At 41.6% G+C, this 20,181-nt stretch overlaps 1 protein-coding gene across 1 annotated transcript in view; it reads right to left on the reverse strand.

Moving 5' to 3' along the window:
- Nucleotides 1–4,006: 4,006 nt before the first annotated feature.
- Nucleotides 4,007–20,181, reverse strand: part of LOC105023315 (zinc finger protein 583) — a 72,059-nt gene continuing 55,884 nt past the window's right edge. Inside the window, exons 4-5 of the mRNA XM_020054341.3 lie at nucleotides 4,864–4,898; nucleotides 4,007–4,075 (exon numbers count right to left, since the gene is read on the reverse strand). Coding sequence (XP_019909900.3) covers nucleotides 4,007–4,075; nucleotides 4,864–4,898 — 104 coding nt within the window. The remainder of the gene's footprint in view (nucleotides 4,076–4,863; nucleotides 4,899–20,181) is intronic.

Raw genomic sequence — 20,181 nt, forward strand, 5'->3', positions numbered from 1 at the left:
GTAACTAATGTAACGTTTTGCTAGCATTAAAGGCCAGTACATTCAAATTTGGGGGGAATTAGATTTCTACACTAAAGGGTCAAAATAACACTCTGAAATGGTGAAAATGATGATAGTGTTGTGATGTGTTTGAATTTGAATTACATTTTGTTTGGGTGGGATTATACTATTGGCCAAGGTTCAACAATACAAAGTTAGGACGAGGAATTCTAATATAGCTTAGTGTTGCTTGACAAGGGACCAGCAAGGGGTATGACTGTGAGTAAACAGCAGCAACACAAATATATTGCCAACATAGTGAAATCCAGTACACATGCAAAGTACCCCACAAAAACATAGCATAACTGATTTACAGTGGTCCTTTAAAAAAAATGTGTTGCTTTGGTACTATTATCACTGGTATGTTGTGGTTTTTCAAAAATCTTTTTACAAAACTCCAAACTGTTCACACTTGTAACTTATTAAATTCAGCATTCAAAAATCTCATTTGGTTTGTAAACATTTTGGTGAAATATAATGAGTACATCCAAACATAAAATATAGTGCAATTCTCTTAGTTTAGTCATTGTAACAATCAATTAGTCCAAGAACAAACAATGCAAGTCATGTGTTTCAAAAATACTTTTTGAAGTGCTAAAGGTAATCTGTTACAGTGTATTTAGCTGTTTTCACATTAGGCAAAAGTTTTACTGTACACTACCGATAACAAATTGCAGAAAGTAATTTCCATAAGTTCTATCCCATATTCAGAATTGTGATCAGTGAAGACATCTGAAATCATTTACGCAAAAACCTAACTTTTATTGCAATGTGTTTTATTGACTGATCAATTGGAAACTAATATTATTAGAAAGAAATGACGTTGTTTAGCACACAATACAGTAGTTTGCATCAATTCTGTCATAGGCTTTTGGCCCTGATATTTTGTCCATATCACAATGAATATCTGCTGTGATGGTTCACAGCAGCTCAGTTAGGTGTTTTGACCCTGTCCAGTGGCTTTCTGATTTTCTCCTCTGTCTTGACATGTGAAAGACATTGCCAGTGGTCACTCTTATATGGTTACCATATGTGGTTACTACTATAGATGGCAATCATATTCTGTATTTTACACTATTGTATTGTACATAAGCAATGCAGCAGTCTTTTGTGGATCTGTTGTTAGAGCACAATACTACCAACACCAGTGTTGTGGGTTTGAATCCCACTGAGGTCACATACAAATGTATGGCCTTAGTGCAGTGATTCTGTATTTTTCAATCTGAACATGGTAGGCAAAGTATTGTAAAATCTAGATAATATATTCACCCCAATGGATGAGTGATGATCAATTAAGATGAATGATTATTGTGATAGTAAATTATTTTAACAATATGGAAGAAAATCCTATCAAAAGCTATGCATGTACTAAGTATAAACTTTCTAGATGACACATTGATGTTTGACCTAGCGTGTGTTACTCAGTGAATGTGAAATGTGCTTAGGGTTTTATGACCAGTTGTGTTTTTTGTGTGAAGGATGATGAAATGTTACCACATAATTGTGTGAATAGCATAAACATTTCTGGCAATGTGCTGGTCCCATAATTTTTTTAATTTTCACACACTTTTCTCTAGAATCTTAAGTTGTCCTAGCCTTGTATTGGACCAAGCTATTGGCCAACTGCATGATGTCATAGGGCTCTTGCGATTTTAACAGACCAACTAAGGGGGTGTGCTCCACATCATTCTTCCAGCCAATCAGGTCTGTGTTGGAAATAGTATATCTTCACTACAATTTGTACTAAGCTTGAAATACTTGAAAATGATTCTTAAACATTGGACATAGGAAGTAAGTTGGGTTGATTTCTAATGATAAATCTTATGTATTCTCTTTAGGGGGAAAAGACAACAGAAGGCAGCAAAGTGTGTAAAGGGGGTGGAGGGAATTTCACTAACTCCAGTATGTGCCCTCAAAGTTAGGAGTTTGACCTGTCTCAACTGACAAAGACAGTTGGCTCTATCCCAAACGGCCCACTATTCCACTGTACATGTTGCTCTTTATTACCACAGCCCAACGGGCTCTAGCCAGCAATGGTGCACTCGATTGGGAATATTTATATACATGTCACAGTGAACACACCATTTTTCTACAAATTGTCTTCCAACAAGTCTGTGGATGCAGGGAAACAACAGTCATGTCCGGCTTGCAAAATCCAGTGGTTGCTTATTAACAAGTTGTTTACAATTGTCTAAGTGAGCTGTGAATTCCTGCCGGCTCATGTTTGCTGTGTAGGGATTGTATTAGAGGATTGGAGGCAATGTGTGTTGACCTTAACAAGGGCCTGTTTGTCTCTTTTTCAGGGCTCATTTGGGCTTTGTGTCAAACAGAGTGACAAATGTGTGTAAGTGTGGATTTAGTCCTGTGTGTCTCTTTGTTTGTTGCGGTATGTGAACATGTCAATGTGTCGTTGTACGTGTGTTTGAGTGTGAGTGTGTGTGTGTGCGCGTGCGTGTGCGCGCACGTGTCTGTGTGTTTGTGCATGAATGCAGAAATTGTCCCTTTTTTTGAAAGGTTTTTGAAATACATATGAAGACTAATATGGGTTACATTGTAATTTTGAGCTTTTATTTAGTATTTTCAAAAATACTTTTTGACAACCTTGATGTGGTCTTGTTGCTTAGAATATTAATTTACCAGCATTTTATCATCAGGTAAGTTGACTGAGAACATGTGCAGCAATGGGGAATAGTGCAAGGCGAAGGAGATGGGATAAATGAACCAATTTGAAGCTAGGGATGATTAGTAGCCATGTTGGTATAAGGGTCAGATGGGAAATTAGGGATCATTATTGAGCACAAGCATTCAGGATCCACTTAACGTCTAATTCCAAAGACAGCACTACCTTTTTATTGCCCTGGGGCATTGGGTTTTAATAAATGTGCCCTCTTACTGGTCCTTCAACCATCCTTCCAGCAGCACCTGGTCTACAGTCCCTGGACTGACCATGACTGACTTGGCTTCAGAGTCAAACCTGCAGTGGGATGCAGGGTGCTAGCCTGTTGACTGACGCATACACACACAAACACACACACACAGTAACCCAATCTCAGACCATACTGTGATTATGCTTCGGCACAAAGAAACAGGAATCTTCTGTTATAAAAGAGCACCATTACTCAAGCAGAGAAGCGGAGAGCAGCCTGACCACACGCCTCCTGTTGTTATGACTGGAAACAGTTCAATGTCAAGTTAGACCTGACAGAATAGAGACGATAGTATCAGGGAGCTGGTTCCTCTACTGCTGGGCTGAATATGATACCAGAGCTCTGGTTTTGATCTATGGTTTGGAACAATTATACGTCTCAATCTTTTATGTCCTCGGATACTGAGCATGGAACCCTGAGAATAATTCTTTTCATTTGTATCTAGACCCCTGACTGGTAAGGAAACACATGACACATATGAGGCAGGTGATCTTTTGGGGATAAGGCTGCGTTCAGCATTATTACAACACTGAGTTGCCTTGGTTGGCAAGACAACACTACCAAAACACAGAACTCAGGCTTCCATTATGGAAAGACTAAGTCACAGTCATGAGGCCCTCTTCAGTGGCCCAGTGAGGGAAAGAGTCAATAATAACACATTTAACCAACCTATTATTTTGTGCGACAGCTTAACCACCTTTTGCGAAAAATTCTTCTTTTATTTGGGATGGCAGTTTATGGATTTATTTTCTGGCTTTCAGGGGTCTAAGTTACGGCCCTGCAGTACAGTACATCAATCAAATGTATTTATGAAGTCCTTTTTACATCAGCAGCTGTCACAAAGTGCTCAGACAGATACCCAGCCTAGAAACCCCTGTGAGCAAGCAATAACAAGTAATGGACGCACAGTGAGAAACTCCCTCGCATGGTTGGAACATAAGAAATCTAGGGAACAGCCAGACTCTGATGGCTGTCTGGCTTTACCGGGTGAAGATTACTAGAGTATATTACCTTCCTGACCACATCAATATATAGTGCATTCAGATGACCGGCGGGTCAATGAATACAGCTGGGTTGTGTTCAGAGTCTTTAGACAGAGTCCAGATCAGCTGCACAGTCGAGTGGACAAAGACAGAGACGACCGGGTGAGATGTGGGCAGTGTGAGCAGGAATCGTCGGGCAGAAGCTAGGTCTGTAACACAACCAGACTTTCCGGGACCTCGGAAAGGGCAGGAGTTTACATATTTAAAAAATGTAAATAAGAATCTTATGCTTCACTGGAAAGGAAAGTAGTGAAAGACAGGACTTTTTTTTGCTGAAAGAGCAGTGCACCAGATTGCAACCCATGCTTCAGCATTGTGGCATACTGATAGTGCCGTGATCCCCATGGAGGGCAAGCTTTCCTTAATTTGTATGTATCTACAGACTCTCCTGGTGGGTCAGGCACATGTACGTTCAAGTGAGGTTGTAGGCTGGATCACGTGGTCTTCCTCCAAACACATAGGTTACAGTGAAAACCTCCTGGTTGCGTGAGCGTTGTGATAAGAAGCCGACAACTTGGAAGGGGGACGTTCTGACTGACCCTCTGAGCTGGCTGGGAATTGTTGCCATGAGCAACAGCATAAGGAACTGAGCGTCACGAAACTAGAAGGACATGTGAGAGGTGATGCTATCGCTGATCCCCACATATATTTGTATTTCTAGACTTCTCTTCATAGTACTGTGCAGTATAATGGGCAGTGAAGGAGACAGAGCATTATGTTTATGCTTTGGCGGCATGTACATTGTTACATCATGCCAAGACAACAAACTCAACAGAATGAATAGAGACGGAGTGAGTGAGAGTGAGACAGAGGGAGAGAGACTAAGACACCTGTAAGTGTTTAACCCTGCTTACCTTGAGAAGGATGGGAGAATGGGCCTCAAACCTCCCTGAAACAGAACAGAGAAGAAGGAAAATATACAAGTCAATCCCTCCATCAGGGAACAGGTTCACAACAATGTAAGATATGTGTCTGACACTTGGCTCCAGATGAGAGGAATGTGGGCCTTGATGTAATACATAACAGGAGCTAGACTTTATTGTCTTTCACTAGATTTTCTTTCATCGACTGTCAGGTGTTCTTGTACATTCTGGCAGGGTAAGGTCAGGGTTGGGTAGGTTACAGTTTAAACCTAATCAATACATTTTGGATTATCCAAAGTTTTGCTTGAGAAAAGTGTCTGTTTATGATGTACTGTATGGATATGTGTGTTTAGCTTTGTGAAACATTTTCCAATTTGGTAATATTTTATCACACGGTCACCTATACATTATTGCAACCCTTGATGAAGACGAGGCTGTGTGAAATAACATGTAACAAGGTATTTGCTTTTTTCAAACATGGAGCATAGAGTACTTCATTAATGACGTTCAGTGTACTTAAGTGTTAATGATCAACCAGAATCCACCAAAGACATTTTTCAAAGTAAACATATACCCCAAAGTAAACATAATATAAAATGTGTCTTTATATTATTGGCACTCTTGTTTTCAGTCTTTTAGGCACACTCCCCTACCAAGGATGGTACAGTGCTTTTTCTTATACTTTATGAGATCAGAGAACACTTTGGAAGAGATCTTTGACTATTTCTCCATACAGAATTGTGTATATGATGACAAAATCTGTCAAACAGATGCATGCAACGTTTTATTGTACACATCACAAAGTTCTTCCAACTAACTCAAATGTTCAGCTCTCTTTCCACCCTTGACTATAAACTAAGTTAAAGAAGATACTTGAAGTAGGTCAGGTGAATTTGGTTAATGTAAAAAAGGTTATGGTGTGGTTTTGTTAACTGTTTACAGGTGTCCCCTGACATGAATCAAACATACAACCCCTGGATTTTGAGAGAGCCTGCCCCCCATTCTCACAAAACAACTTCAAGGCATTTTGCGAATGAGTCAATTCTATCTCATGTAACCAGTCCCCCGTGGACGGTACGATACCTGCACCCTTCATTCCAAACACAAAAAAATATACTTTATCCTACAGCCACCCTGTCATTTTGTAGCTACTGCCGATTTGAATGAGATGAGACAAACTTCCTAATCCTTTGATTCCTGTATTCAAAGCCTGGACACAAGGACAGTGTGAAACCTTGGTGTAAGCTGTAAGCCTTCAACTGGAAAACATCACCACCTAGTAGTGTGACCATTACAGCCAATGGCAACATGTTTGCTGCCCATTTCTTTCTTCTGTGGTGATTAATAATGTTTAGTGAACTAAATGCTCACACATCCTTTTCTGCATGGGGTACCCCAGTGTATCCTGCCTGCTCTGGTGTCAATAAGGGTCTTTCAGACCATTAACTCCTTATTTAACCACAGATGCACTAAAACCCTCAAGAGGTTCAGTAAACTTTTCTACACCCTTCCAGAAATCCATCTACCAAACCCGAACCATTACCTGGGGCTGACCTCCCCAACAAACCACCATACCAAAAACACTAATACCCATCTATCAACTACTGTCCATCCTATAATGTTTGTCAGATGGCAATGGGCTGAATTCCACAGACTCTACACACACCAGACCATCACAGCGTCCTGGGATGGTTCTCTGATGTGATAGTTACCAGCTAACGCAATAAGATGTTTGATCTAGGTCCAACAGGTAGCTGGTGGATGAAAGAGTACGGAAGGCTTTGTTCCCACATCACGCTAATGAAAAACACCAGGTTGGGAGGGGAGTTTCATAACATGATTTCCCTCTTCATATAAAGCATGTCGGGTGTCTGTAAATTTATCTCCTTTTCGCTTTCAGAAAAAGGATGTGCCTCGTCTGCTTTACAAAGCTGCGCATTGAAAAGTGACTCAGGTGGTAGAAATGGAAAAATACTGCTGGTCAAGAAAATGAATAGGTTAAACTGCTTGCATTTGAGGAAGAAGAGAGTGAGAGAAAGGGCAGGAAACAAGTTGTTCATTTTGCCCGTCATCCGTAGCCAGGGTTTCTCCACACCCTGTATTTTGGTTGGTAGACCTGAAAATAGGCTTTGTAGACCTCTCCTGGAGTGTGCTGTTTTCATTGGTATGACCGGGCTGTGGAATCACTAAAAGTTGACGAGGCAATTCCGGGAATGTGTGTTCGTGTGTGCGTGTTCAGGACGAATATTTGAGAAATATATTTGGGACATGTTTGCATTAACATCATCATCAGCAAACCTGCAAAACATGCCTGGACAAACCCAAAGCAATTGATCCTTGTATAAACCCTAATTCTCTCAAACAACCCTCTCCCTCTGTCTCTCTCACTCTCTATCCCCATCTGTCTCCCTTACTCACTGTCATCCCACAGCACTCCATTTCCCATCAGTCACCAAACCTTGAACAAAAGCTTATCTGGTTCTATCAGCTAGTTTGGGCACCGAGCCAGGCCCAAGCACACTGCTCTGCTGGAACGCCTGGGTCTGTAGGCTCCTCCACAATGCTGATGGGACCCAGATGTGTTTGGGTCTGTTGTGTGTGTGTGTGTGTGTGTGTTTGCGCCTGCTGCCTTGTGAAAACAAGCTGTCTGCCTTGATCTTGACGATCCGTGGTCGGTAAGAATTGGCACTGAGGCTTTGTTCCAACAGATGAAGGGAGGGGCTCTATGCAAGGAAGGCAGCAGAATTGCCAATGGAAGAGATGTAGAGAGAGAGGGAAATCTGAAACAGAGTGAACAGAGAGTCAGAAAGAGTCTGAAAGATAATCGGAGAGGGACAGAGTCAAATGGAGAATCAGAGACAAAGGATTTAGAGAGCGGGAGAGTGAGAAAAAGAATCAGAGCAAGACAAAGAATCAAGAGAGGGGCACTGAAAGAGATTCAGTGAGAGAGAGATTGATTAGATATTATTTTCCCTTGCCATCCATACTTTAACAATTTACACATTGTTACAACACTTCACATACCTAACAACATGTGTAATGTTTGTTTAGAATTTCTGATGTTTTTTCTTCCGCTTTTTTATTTTATCTTTCTCTTTTTTGACTTGCTTTGGTAATGTCAACAAATCTTTCCGACGCCAATAAAACCCTTTCAATTGAAATTTCATCTAAACGATCTTGAGAGACTGAGACACCGAAAGAGACAGAGAATCAGAGAGAGACGAACAAGTTATAATCACAAGAAAGCCATTTCAGTTGCCATAAGTAAACACCTCCGTCAATATAGTTGTTATAAGCAATGTCGGTACTATTTAAAAAACATATTGTGGATTCTGTTATCAGATTCAGTGAATACGTATTTTTTTTACTATTTCTGAAGACTGAAAGGGACCAAGCTAGACACTCAGGGCTGTGCACAGACTGGTGGGACTCACTAAGAATTCTTCATTATGTTCTGTTAACATACCCTTTATCTCATTACACAGTGTAGGAAAAGCAAGCAAAATTCAGAGATCAAAGAGAGTTATGAATCTTTGCTAGAATCCCTACAGGGCTGGGTTACATCGTGTGGACATTGCTAATGTAAGCTAAATGGCTCAGCTAGTTAGCTAGGCTACACTGTCAAAACAAGTTACTCTTTACATGATTTGAATCTGTTCTGCTATTAGAACTGCTACTAGAACCCCTCAAGTATCTTAGACAACATGCTAGCAATTCCAAAGTAGCCTCAGGCTGTGTTCATTTAAAATGTACTTGGCATCGGTGTGTAGCTTGTTCATGCAATAAGAACGAAGGCAGCAACTTAAGCCTAGATTCGTAGGTTTAGCTGACGATTGGCTGGGGAGCCCCATCGGCAATGCAAATCTGCCAGCATCAACTGGAAAGGAAGCGACATAATCAGCAGGGCGATCCTGGTCTCATTGAGTTCTAATGATACCTTCGGGCACTTAAAAAGCTAGATAAGGTTGTCAGGTGAGTAAGCGCGGCCTCACACACAATGACCCACTTTAATGGGGTCGGAGGAGCAGTGTGGAATAAAATAGAAGCAGGCTTTGCATGGAGAAAGGATTGCCGCAGTTCAAATCTGATGTGAGTCGCTGCGTTGAGACAATGCCATAGAAGGGCAAATGGGCAGGTGTCTCAGTCATCCTAGGGCTTCATCTGGGCATGTGCCTGTCTATACTACATTTTCGTGTCTGGGTATTAATGTGACCGATCTCTACCAAGCTTCTGTTTTGATGTAGGTTCAGGTTCCCTGTCTGAGAACACACAGTGAAAGGAGCAGAGAGCTCTAAGGAGGGAACTTCCCCTGTTTCCTCACAGCTGGCCACTGTCTCCATACACGCCCAAAAACTTCCATGACCAACTAAACCCCCGAGAGAGACAGTTGGGGAGAGACAAACTTTTCTGTGAGTGTGAGTAATGTTTACTTGGAATTTCATTTTTTAAATGTTTCATTCCTTTCCTTTATTTTTATCACTTGCTTTGGCAATATAAAGCAATGTTTTCCATGCCAATAAAGTATTTTGAATTTAAATTGAATTGATAACGGATCACAGAGAGAGAGGGAAAACGAGAGGGTGCGAGAGAAAGAGACTGAGATTGGAGATGAAAGGATGGAGAAAGAGAGAAAGATGGAGAGATAGGAGGTAAGAGTAAGAATATAAGACAGCCATCCTACTTCAAGACAAGTGATACATTCCATCCATTGTCTGTTAATAGGTAACAAAATCCCTTGCATGGAAACAACTGAATGACTGAATGGAAACAGCAATGATACACACAGGGGAGAATGATACACACAGGGGAGAATGATACACCCTGAAGTCCCTCTACACCCTAACACATTTTCTGTCCCAGTTGGCTGTACACATTTTTGAGTAGTGGAGCAGCACACTGTTCCAGGCCCTTTAACCCAATCCCCTAATAGTCCTTTGAAGAATCACCCAAATTGATGCATATAAAAAGCCGAAACAAAGTGGAACCTGTTGAGCAGTACATCCAGGGGGAGGGAGTAACTAATTCACTGGCTCTTTCTCAGGCTGGATCTCAGAAGCTTATTGGACAAACCTTGGCAGACCAAGGAGGACTCACTGGCTAATATGAAGTCATAGCTTCTATTTATGCATTCATCCTTTTGTCTTGTTTTGAAAATACCAGATCTAATCCCACATATCTACTTGGCCACTAAGAGATAGTTAAGATACTGTAGCGGGAAAAGACCACAAAACAAATATGACTGCCAAAAGACAGTCAGATTAGGAGTCCAGATCAAATTGTATTTGTCACAAGAGCCGAATACAATAAGTGCAGACTTCATTGTGTAATGCTTAAATGTAAGCCCTGGCCTGGATTTTTTCTCAGTGATGCTCCGCCTTTAGTCAATGCACCTGTAGTCAATGCACCTGTAGTCAATGTAGCCAGTTTAAACAGCAACTCCTTCTAGAAATGAAGGTTCCAGTTCTACCAGAGGCATTGGTAAAAGAGCATAATAATGAATGAGATTAAGGGACGGTAAAGAATTCAGCAGGTCAGTCTCAACGAAACAAGATGGTTGGTGAGTAGATGAAGGAATGGATGCTCATAACCTTCCCATTTCTGATATCACAGTAAGAATTGTGGAGCCTGCTGGAAGGTAGAAACATGTATTTCTTTGATAAAAAATGTACTAGGCTAACAAGGAAACAAAGCTGCTGTTGAATATTTTGAGTGGTCATTTTATTAGTTTCACCTCTATTCCACCAGGTTGGACACTTTGCCCTCAGAACAGCCTGAATTCTTTGGGGTATGAAAGCTACTAGGTGTCAGAAACATTCCATTGGGATGTTGGACCATGCTGATTTGATGGTATCAGGCAGTTCCTGTTAATCAGATTGTTGTATATTCAGAAACCAGTTCCAAGACCCTCTACTGAGGATCCATATATTTACTCCTTAAATCTTTATAAAATTCTAAGAGTTGACTATTCTACTCTTAAAATTGCAAGCTCTGACGGCCTGGTGTTCTGTTCATTCCACAGACACCAGGTTGTGAAACTGATAACATAACCCTTCTCAAAGCCAAGAGAAGATAACCAAGGTCAATTTGTAACATCAGGCATCACGGCTTTAAGACTTTGTGTGTGTGTGTGTGCATGCGTGCACATGGGACAAAATACATGTGTATACCAAACATCACACACTCTAAAACCAGAGCGTCATCACTGCATCATTGTTGTTGTCTCTTTGCGGACAACCAACTCAGGGACATGACACCACTTTCCACTGACGCTGAAGCCAGTGTAAACACTGCGCTGAGGTCAAACCATCACTTTAACATAGCATTATTGGAACATTATTTACATAGTAAAGCACACACCTGCATATACAAATGAACTCATTCCCTATACCCCCACTCTCCAGCCTCTTCAGTGGAGGCTAAGAGGTTCTAAAAGCAATAAGACAGATGTAACCAGGTCAGAGGCTTTCTGCGTATTTTGAGCCATGTTTTCTTTGATGAAAATGCTGTATACAACTTCAGTTGTATAGGTTGCTTGGGCCCAGTATGATAAAGTATGGGTAAGTGGGGCACCCAGGTAAAGGATTAGATTTGACTTGACTCACTGTAAACCAGCAATTCTGCTAAGCTAATGATATGTTACACCTCTACTTTTTTCAAACTGCACACAGAGAAATCTCGAAGTATCCCATCAAAACAGGCTGTTTTGTGACTTTCAGAGGTTACTCATGTATACCTTGTGATATATACCAGTGCAGTTATTTTCTTTATTTTCTCGTGACCCCTTTGTAGTTTTAGGCGTCCCCACATGTAGTCTGGACCCCTACATTGGGAAACACTGAGCTAAGGGGAAGGTTGAAATAGAGATGTGTGATCAACCATGTCGGATCAAACATGATCAACTATGATAGATTCTCTCTCACATTTTGGCCCCAAGTGACTCCCTGAAGCCTTCAGATGTCATTTGGAGGAGTACAGAGAGTTCCACTACATTGGGACCCTGACACTGGCCTTATGTCTGATGAAGCTGATTTTCCTGCATGCTGCCCTGCCATGTGGGTGTGTTGGTTAATCTAGCCGCAGTGGATAAACTACTCCAAATGTCTGGCATGACCTACAAGGACGCCAGCCTGCCACAGAGTTCAAGAGGGAGCTGCCTTCTGTTGAAACACCTCTCACATGCACACAGGCAAGCGTGCACACACCTTAAAAATGGAAGACAAAGGAACCACAGAAGGGTCAGTGTCTAGCATTAGGAGATAAAGCATTCCACACCTTTGCCTGGCTGCTCAGACTCCTTGCTCTGGCCAACGGCAACACCTGGCCCGCTGAGATTAGCTTCTTCTCGCAAGGAGTCAGGATTCAAACACCTCCCAGATGCCTCCCTGGTGACAAAATCAAACAAAACATCTGATTGGTATCAGGAACTGATGGGTTGAGCCAGAACACATGGGTAACGTGGGGAAAGCAACGATTTATTTTTTATGTTACTGGCTTTGATACTGTTATTGGTTAGAGATGATCCACTCATTGATTACTGTTTTATATTTTAGTAATTGAGCTGTCTTTCTTATCCAGAGCGACTAATGGTGGTGGCACACTACAGCATTTGTAGACCTTGAGTCACTTGGCATTCATCTTGCCTCTGATCATTAACTCACCTCATGCTGTGTTTTATTGACCACTCAGGGGGACTTAACTCCTACATAGCGTTCGATCCTGAGCACAGCCAGAGTGAAGCTCATGATCGCTAGTTGGGAGAGGTGCTAATTTCACTAGCATCTGAGCGCAAACTGTATGTACAGGACCCTTTTTAAGAAAGCTATACAGCTTAGTTGTTAATGCAGTCTAATCAATGCACTAGTTTTTGACCGATTTCCTCAGAAAATGGTCAGAGACTCTGCTATCCTAGCCTCCAGGGAAAGCTGTTCCACCACTGACGAGCTGAACAACATCTTTCCTTTTGATCTAATCTTAAAAGCAGGGTGTTTTAGGACATTTGTAATCTTCAAAGGGTAAACAAGACAGAAAAGATACCTTATTGTGCATAACCATCTTCAAATCACTTCAGTTTACATTCCTTCATGCATTTTGCAAAATACATGGTAGTGTAAAAAGCCCTAACAGAAACATGTAGCAAAATCTCATGCACTGGAATATTTCTGTTTGATTCAGTAGGGTATGCCGCAGCTGGAATGGAAGGAATTCACCCACCACTAAGACAAAACACAGGCAATTCACAGTACAACTATACAACTTGTAAATATGTTGAGTGTCCAATGGTGGAACAGAACTGAGTCACCTTGCCTAAGCCTGGAAGCCTTGGGTGAGCCATCGGTGATCATAACTAGGTTTCAGCTCAATGAAAAAACGTCAGAAAAACTAAACGTCTAAGAATATTTCAACTCTCATTGTTTTTTCCGGGCTTCAAGGTTAATCTTCTCAGTGAATGCCTATCCCTATGATAAGGTCACCAGATTTTTGAAATGAAAAATGGGGACATTTCCAGTTTGGCGGTCAATATACCATTAAAATGTCCAATGTTATTACCTATAAAATACAAAAGGGGGACACAATTCCAGTTCATTGTATTTAGTCTCACACGCACACTAAAAGAGAACTAGCTATAATACAGCAACACTACAGACAAACCTGTCTTGAAAATACATTTGTGGTGATGTTGTGGATTCACTTGCCGCTTGTGAGCTTCTGGCCGAGTTTTCCAAAGCAGTTTTCTCTAAAATTAGCGTGAGCAAGTATTTAGTAGAAGAGTTAATGTAGTTGCTATAGCGACCTGCCCCCTCTACCAAAACAAGCACAACGCAATTGAGACATCAACTTGTAGGCTCTACTAACCTGTCTTTCTTGCCACGTAAAATATTATTTCTCTTTGCTGATTTTAACCCACAGTTAAAAACGGGGACCTTTTCCAGGGACCACTCCAGTTGGGCACAGGCCACCAAAAACAGGGATTGTCTGGTCACCCTACCCTATGAGTCCTTACAGTCAGGCAATTTATTTATTGAATAAACTATTGTGAAAAGCACACAATACTTAGTATAACCTCTCCAATATGTATGGTTCATGTCATAAAAATGGCCTACAAATGCCTCTTATGAATTTTTAAGAAAAACATAAAAATTTAAAAAGTATATCCAAAATCCTTCTCCCATTTAGTATTTTGTGTGAAAATGCTAGGACAAACTGAGACACCACAAATCTTTCTGGCTGTCCTGGTGTGGCACCCAGGCTAGACAGGTCAGAAAGAATGAAACAAACCACAACCCTTAGAAAGGTTACTCTGTGGACAACCAAGCCCATTAGAACCCATTAACAAGGCAGTTGTAATGGCCAATGCTGGTCCTGCTTTTCAGGAAGTATCTCTAAATTTTTAAGATATCTCTAGCAGCCATTCCTCCAAGGTCTTAATGGGCAGTCCAAGGATAATACTGATTGCTTGATGCCACAGCTGCAACCCTGCACACAGTTTATAGGAAATCCTAGATTTACCATTGAATGTTGGATAGGAATTCCAATGGACTTCTTGGAAAGTAATTCCCCTGAGTGTTCTGTTGGAATAGAACCAGAGCGTTCTATTAATGACAGTCTCAAATTGATGTAAACTTAGCCTAATCTGAATAGCAGAATGCATGGAAAAAAATAAATGTCACGAAGATTCAATTTCAGTCATAAGTTCAACCCCTCAGGCCAGCTGTTTAGAGTGGCCAGTCCAATAATTCACAGACATGTCTCTGTGAGATTTACATCAGCTGAAGAGTAGATGGTGTAGATAGCTTGTTTGTTTGTGTGTGAGAAAGAGAGTGCCTCCATGAGGTAAGGGGCATGCATGGTAACTGCTGTTTACATGGAACCCAGATGGCCTGAAGATCAGCTGAGATGACCCACAACGCTTAGGAGAGATGTGTTTGTATATTAGGGAGAATACGTGCCTGGCTGATATCTCAGAAGTTTGTCTCACCTCGAGCCAAACCCAAACATGGCAGGCGTAAAAAGAATCACCTGAGGCAAGTTCTAACATCAATGTCAGATGTGGGGCAGGGTGGCCCAGCGGTCAAGTGTTTGGCCATTAAACGAAAGGTTGCTGTCTCTAATCCTAGAGCAAGACAATGAACTCAGAGTTTTCCCAGGTTGTTGCCATAAATGAGAATGTGTTCTTTGCATACCTACCTAGTGAAATGAATTTAAAAATAATTAAAGTTGAAAATGCATCTCTGAATACCGGATGTTTCCTTCTCAGTGTCCCACATACAAAAGTCTACCCTATAACAAATGGAAATAATGTGTGTAAACATCTATTTTGCGAGAAAGAGGTCTCAAATATCTAATTTATTTGTCCACTGTATATAAGAATCACAACACATCCTGAATCACAACACATCCTTCCTGTGTTGGTCATATCGAAAGCACAATCAAATGACTGGTTGACTAAACGGACTGAATGGTTGGTTGACTGAATAAACAGGCGACGGCTGCAAGGTGCAGTTGGTAGAAAGTAACTGCATCAAATTGAAAGGTGACTGCAGACCAACCATCATGTCCTTTAATCGTGCATAATGCAACATACTTTGAAAGTCGACGACCAACCAGGGATGCTTGAATGTTCACAAAGTATTCCTACTGAACTGTTTCTCTTTAGACACTGGACATTTGTACGTCCATTACTTTTTGAAGGAATGTGTTTTACAATCAGATTATCATATCTTGACTGGTTGTGTTAATTTCCCATTAAATAATAAACACTGCTCAAAAAACATTAAAGGAACACTTAAATCACACATCGGGTCTTGATCAACAAAATATATTAAAGATCAAAATCTTTACTGTTCATTGTGTAATTTGTTGAGACATAATGACATAACAACGTTCTATGGAAACCAAAATCGCCAACCGATTCTCACACCGAAAATCTAAGTAAATCATAATGTGACTCAGTAGTGAGTATGGTCTAACGTGCCTGTATGCACTTCTGACATTGTCTGGGATGAGATGGTGGATGGCGTCCTGGGGGATCTCGTCTCAGACCTGGATCAGGGGAACAGTGAGCTCCTGGACGGTCTGTGGCACTACATAGTGGCATTGCATTCACTGAAACATAATGTCCCAGAGCTTCTCAATTTTGGATTCTTGTCTGGGGAACCTGAGGGCTAGTCAATGGCATCCATGCCTTCGTCATCCAGGAACTGCCTACACACTCTGGCCACATGAGGCCGGGCATTGTCCTGCACCAGGAGGAACCCAGGGCCCACTGCACCAGCATAAGGTTTGACAATGTGTCTGAAGATTTTATCCCGTTTCCTAACAGCAGTGAGGGTATGTTGGCTAGCATTGGCTAGAGGTCTGTGCGGCCATCCAAGGATATGCCTCCCCGGACCATCACTGATCCACCGCCAAACCGGTCATGCTGGATGATTTTGCAGGCAGATTTTGCAGTGTGAACCTACTGTACTCTCATCTGTGAAGAGAACATAGAGATAATGGCGGACCTGCCAATTCTGGTATTCTATGGCAAATGCCAATCGAGCTGCACAGTGTTGGGCTAGAGGACGTTGGGCCCTCATGCCACCCTCATGGAGTCTGTTTCTGACAGTTTGGTCAGAAACATGCACACCAGTAGCCCGCTGGAGGTCAGTTTGTAGGGCTCTGGCAGTGCTCCTCCTGTTCCTCCTCACACAAAGGAGCAGATACCGGTCCTGCTGCTGGGTTGATGCTCTTCTATGGCCCTGTCCAGTTCTCCTTGTGTAACAGCCTGTCTCCTAGTATCTCCTCCATGCTCTTGAGACTGTACTGGGAGACACAGCAAACCTTCTTGCAACGGCACTAATGGATGTGTCATCCTGGAGGAGCTGGACTCCCTGTGCAACCTGAATGGAATGCAGGTACCGCCTCATGCTACCAGTAGTGACAAGGACACTAGCAAAACTAGAGAAGAATCAGCCAGGAAGGGTAAGGAAAGAGCAATTATCTGTGGGCACCACCTGCAAAACCATCACTTTTGTTTCCTAACTGGACAGGACGATTAACTGACTTTGTGTTATGCTGTGATGGTAATGTGTTCCCTGAATTATTTTGAGCAGTGTACTTTTTTTCTTCCATTGTGCAAACCGGGATGCACAATAGTAACTCAAAAGATGGAATGTAATTTGCACTTTGCTGTGAAACATGCAGGTTGTAATTTTGCAAGGAAAGACAATGTCTATAATGCCGGAATCATCCCTAATAATAGTTTTTCCCTCTACAGAATACAAGCCGTTATTTCTTCGAAACAGGTGGCCAAATAGGAGAACCATGTCAGTACTGTGACGTGCGAGGGCTCTCTTCCTGTGTGTCTTCTGTCTTTGTGCGCAGAATAGAAGTGTTGTTCTGGTCTGCCTGATTCTCTCAAGTTGTTCAGTCATGAGGACCCACAAAACTCGGTCTGAATATGGCTCAACTCTTCCTCACCCACTTTAACTTGCTTTCTTCTGTCTTTCAGTCCCTTCTGTCTGTCTACCTCCAAGGGACATTTTTAGAGGTGTTGATGTGACTTGGGATGTTGGGAACATGGTCCTGAATGCCCTGTGCATTATCTGCTGTCAGCGACAGGACCATGAAACCAAAGGGTCAGTCAGATCCCTTTCAGAGAGGAATTGTATAAGTGTTTTTCCGGATACAGGAATTTGGGTAATGTTTATATGGACCCCTTTTATAGAAACAAATGTCTAGCCCTTTCTTGTCAGTAAGCACATTTTATATAGCAGTTGTTTGAGTGTATATAGGCATTGCTTTATTGGGGGGTTAATGTATCATATTTTTAAATGAGAAAGCATCAAGATAGGCATTTCCATTGCATGAAGACTAATTGGCGCATTGCTTCAAACTTTTTAAATGCTACTTTGCATAACCATCATTTCCTCTGCAATTTCCAGTAGACAGCCTAAACTTTACTTGAAAAATATTTTCTATAACATTTCCTCCATTCTTCAGTGAGCTGCATAACTTAAGAGCCAACTGTTTGAGAACTACACGCTCTCTCTGCCTGACAGTTTAACTCCGACTAGGCTATTTCTGCAACCCGCATGTGATAAATAAGCAAAGTGTGTGTAAACACCATCTCATCATTACAGTTCCGTTTATACTAAGCCGGAGGCAGAACTCAACTGAAATTATCATTAAGTTTGTTTCCTGAAAATAAATGTATTGGCTTACCTTTTGGATATCTTTCAGATAAAAAAAGGTTTTTTTGCAGATAATTCACAGCATGTTCAAATAGTGGTAGCACACTATCAAAGACAGACACTTAGAGAAAGAAAGGGGGAAATTAGTGTGGAAAGAGACATAGGTCAAAGGACGTGTTGGGGGAAACACATAAAGTAATGCGTTACAGTAGTCAGATGACTTTTTAACGGTAACGAGTAACTTAACACATTAGTTATTTTTTTTAAGTAATACCTTTTTCAAATAAATAACAGACAACTCAATTTACCTCAGTGCAACCAAAGCAGCTTTACATTGCGTTTTTTCTCCACTAGTAAGGGGCAACAAAAGGATGCAAAGATGGTAGCAGCAGCACGTCCTGCTAAAGTTCATGGTACACATACAGGACCAAAGCCACGCACCCAGCTCCTATTCATTTCAATATGAACCATCGACAAGCGATTTTTGCCGCAGAAGGCTGTGCGACCCTCCAAGGACATGCCTCCTCAGACCATCACTGACCCACCGCCAAACCGGTCATGCTGGATGATGTTGCGGGCAGCATAACGTTCACCATGGAATCTCCAGACTCATTCACGTCTGTCACATGTGCTCAGTGTGAACCTACTGTACTCTCAGAGAACGGAGAGCTAATGGCAGACCTGCCAATTCTGGTATTCTCTGGCGAATGCCAATCGAGCTGCACAGTGTTAGGCTGTGAGCACAGGTCAGCAATTCAGGCTTGTGAAGCAGTTTACTATTTAGACTACGTCATCATTACCCTCGCCTATAACCAATTACCAGGGTTGCTGTTATGTTTTGCTGGAATCCCTTGCCTGTTGGACAACCAAAGTTCGATCCCAAATCATCCTCTGTTGGGCAAAGTTGATCGCAAATGAACATCTTAAGACACTATCCTTCTAAAGACACACAGGCCCCGTAACAGCCTCTGCACAAGAAACACACACACACACACAATCATCACAGATTAAATTTATGAGCTTACATTGGCGCCTCTTCCAAAGGATGAATAATAGGGATGTGTGTTGGCCCGCCAGTAATGTGTGTTGGTGAGAATGTGTGTATGTGTCTGCAAGTCTGCCCGTGCGTTTGTCTCTGAGATGGGCTTCAGGCTGAAGATCTATTTGCAGCAGTCCTGCCAGGGTATTCACAGGAGGAATTCCAACATGGCTGAATCCCTGTGTGGTTTCCCTTCTGCCTCTGAGCCCATTGCTTTTGGACCATAGCAAACTGAAGCATTTCTCTTTGTTTGGCAACCAAAGAAAGGAACTTAAGGTCAAAGTCTTTCTATCTAGCTCTCTCTCTAAAAAAATATTCACTCCAGTCTGACCACTTAAATTCCAAGTTGTACAATTCTGAGTGCAGTAATGTGATTTTAAGCAGGAGCTTAATTTTCCGATTGAAGTCATTGGAAGTTTTTTCGTGTCATACATTGTTTTGATGAGTTACTGATCTCCCCATTGTCCTGCAAGTGAAATTCTTTGGCTATGTGTTGCGTGTTTAAATACCACTTTGACAAGAATAGACTGAAATCAATTAGATTCAGCAGCCTAGACGCCAGTTGGATGTTGCTTTAGCAGGCTTTCTGTTGCTTGGCAAGGTATTTCATTGTTGAATGTGGAAATACTGAGATACTCTCTGAGCATGGCTAGAGTGAGGCTCCGAGTTTAGAGAACCAAATCTGTCTGCTGAGGTCCGTTGACTGCAGCGCTGGGGGGAGTCTCTCCTTGTTTGAGAGAAAGGGGAAAGAGGGAGGGAAGCCACCAGTCAGCAATCTTGGCACTCCTAGTAGAATGTCATCCATAAGAATTATTCAATAGTGTGACATGCATTTCTGCTACAACAATTCATGTGCACCACAGGCCACAGAAGTCATTTTTTCTATGTGTCTCAATTTTTTATGTAGATGTTTAGTTCACATAATGTGATTTAAAAGAATGCATTGATGTTGTAAATAGAATAAACATGGGAAAAATTTAAGCAGACATAAAATGCTTCCAAATGTATACATTTTTTACAGTGCAAGAGGTGTTGGTTTTAACAGAGTGCCACCTGTAAGTCTTTCAGGTTTCACACTTGTCATAGGATAAAGCTAGC

Source organism: Esox lucius, chromosome 15 (assembly GCF_011004845.1).
Source record: "Esox lucius isolate fEsoLuc1 chromosome 15, fEsoLuc1.pri, whole genome shotgun sequence".
NCBI lineage: Eukaryota > Metazoa > Chordata > Actinopteri > Esociformes > Esocidae > Esox > Esox lucius.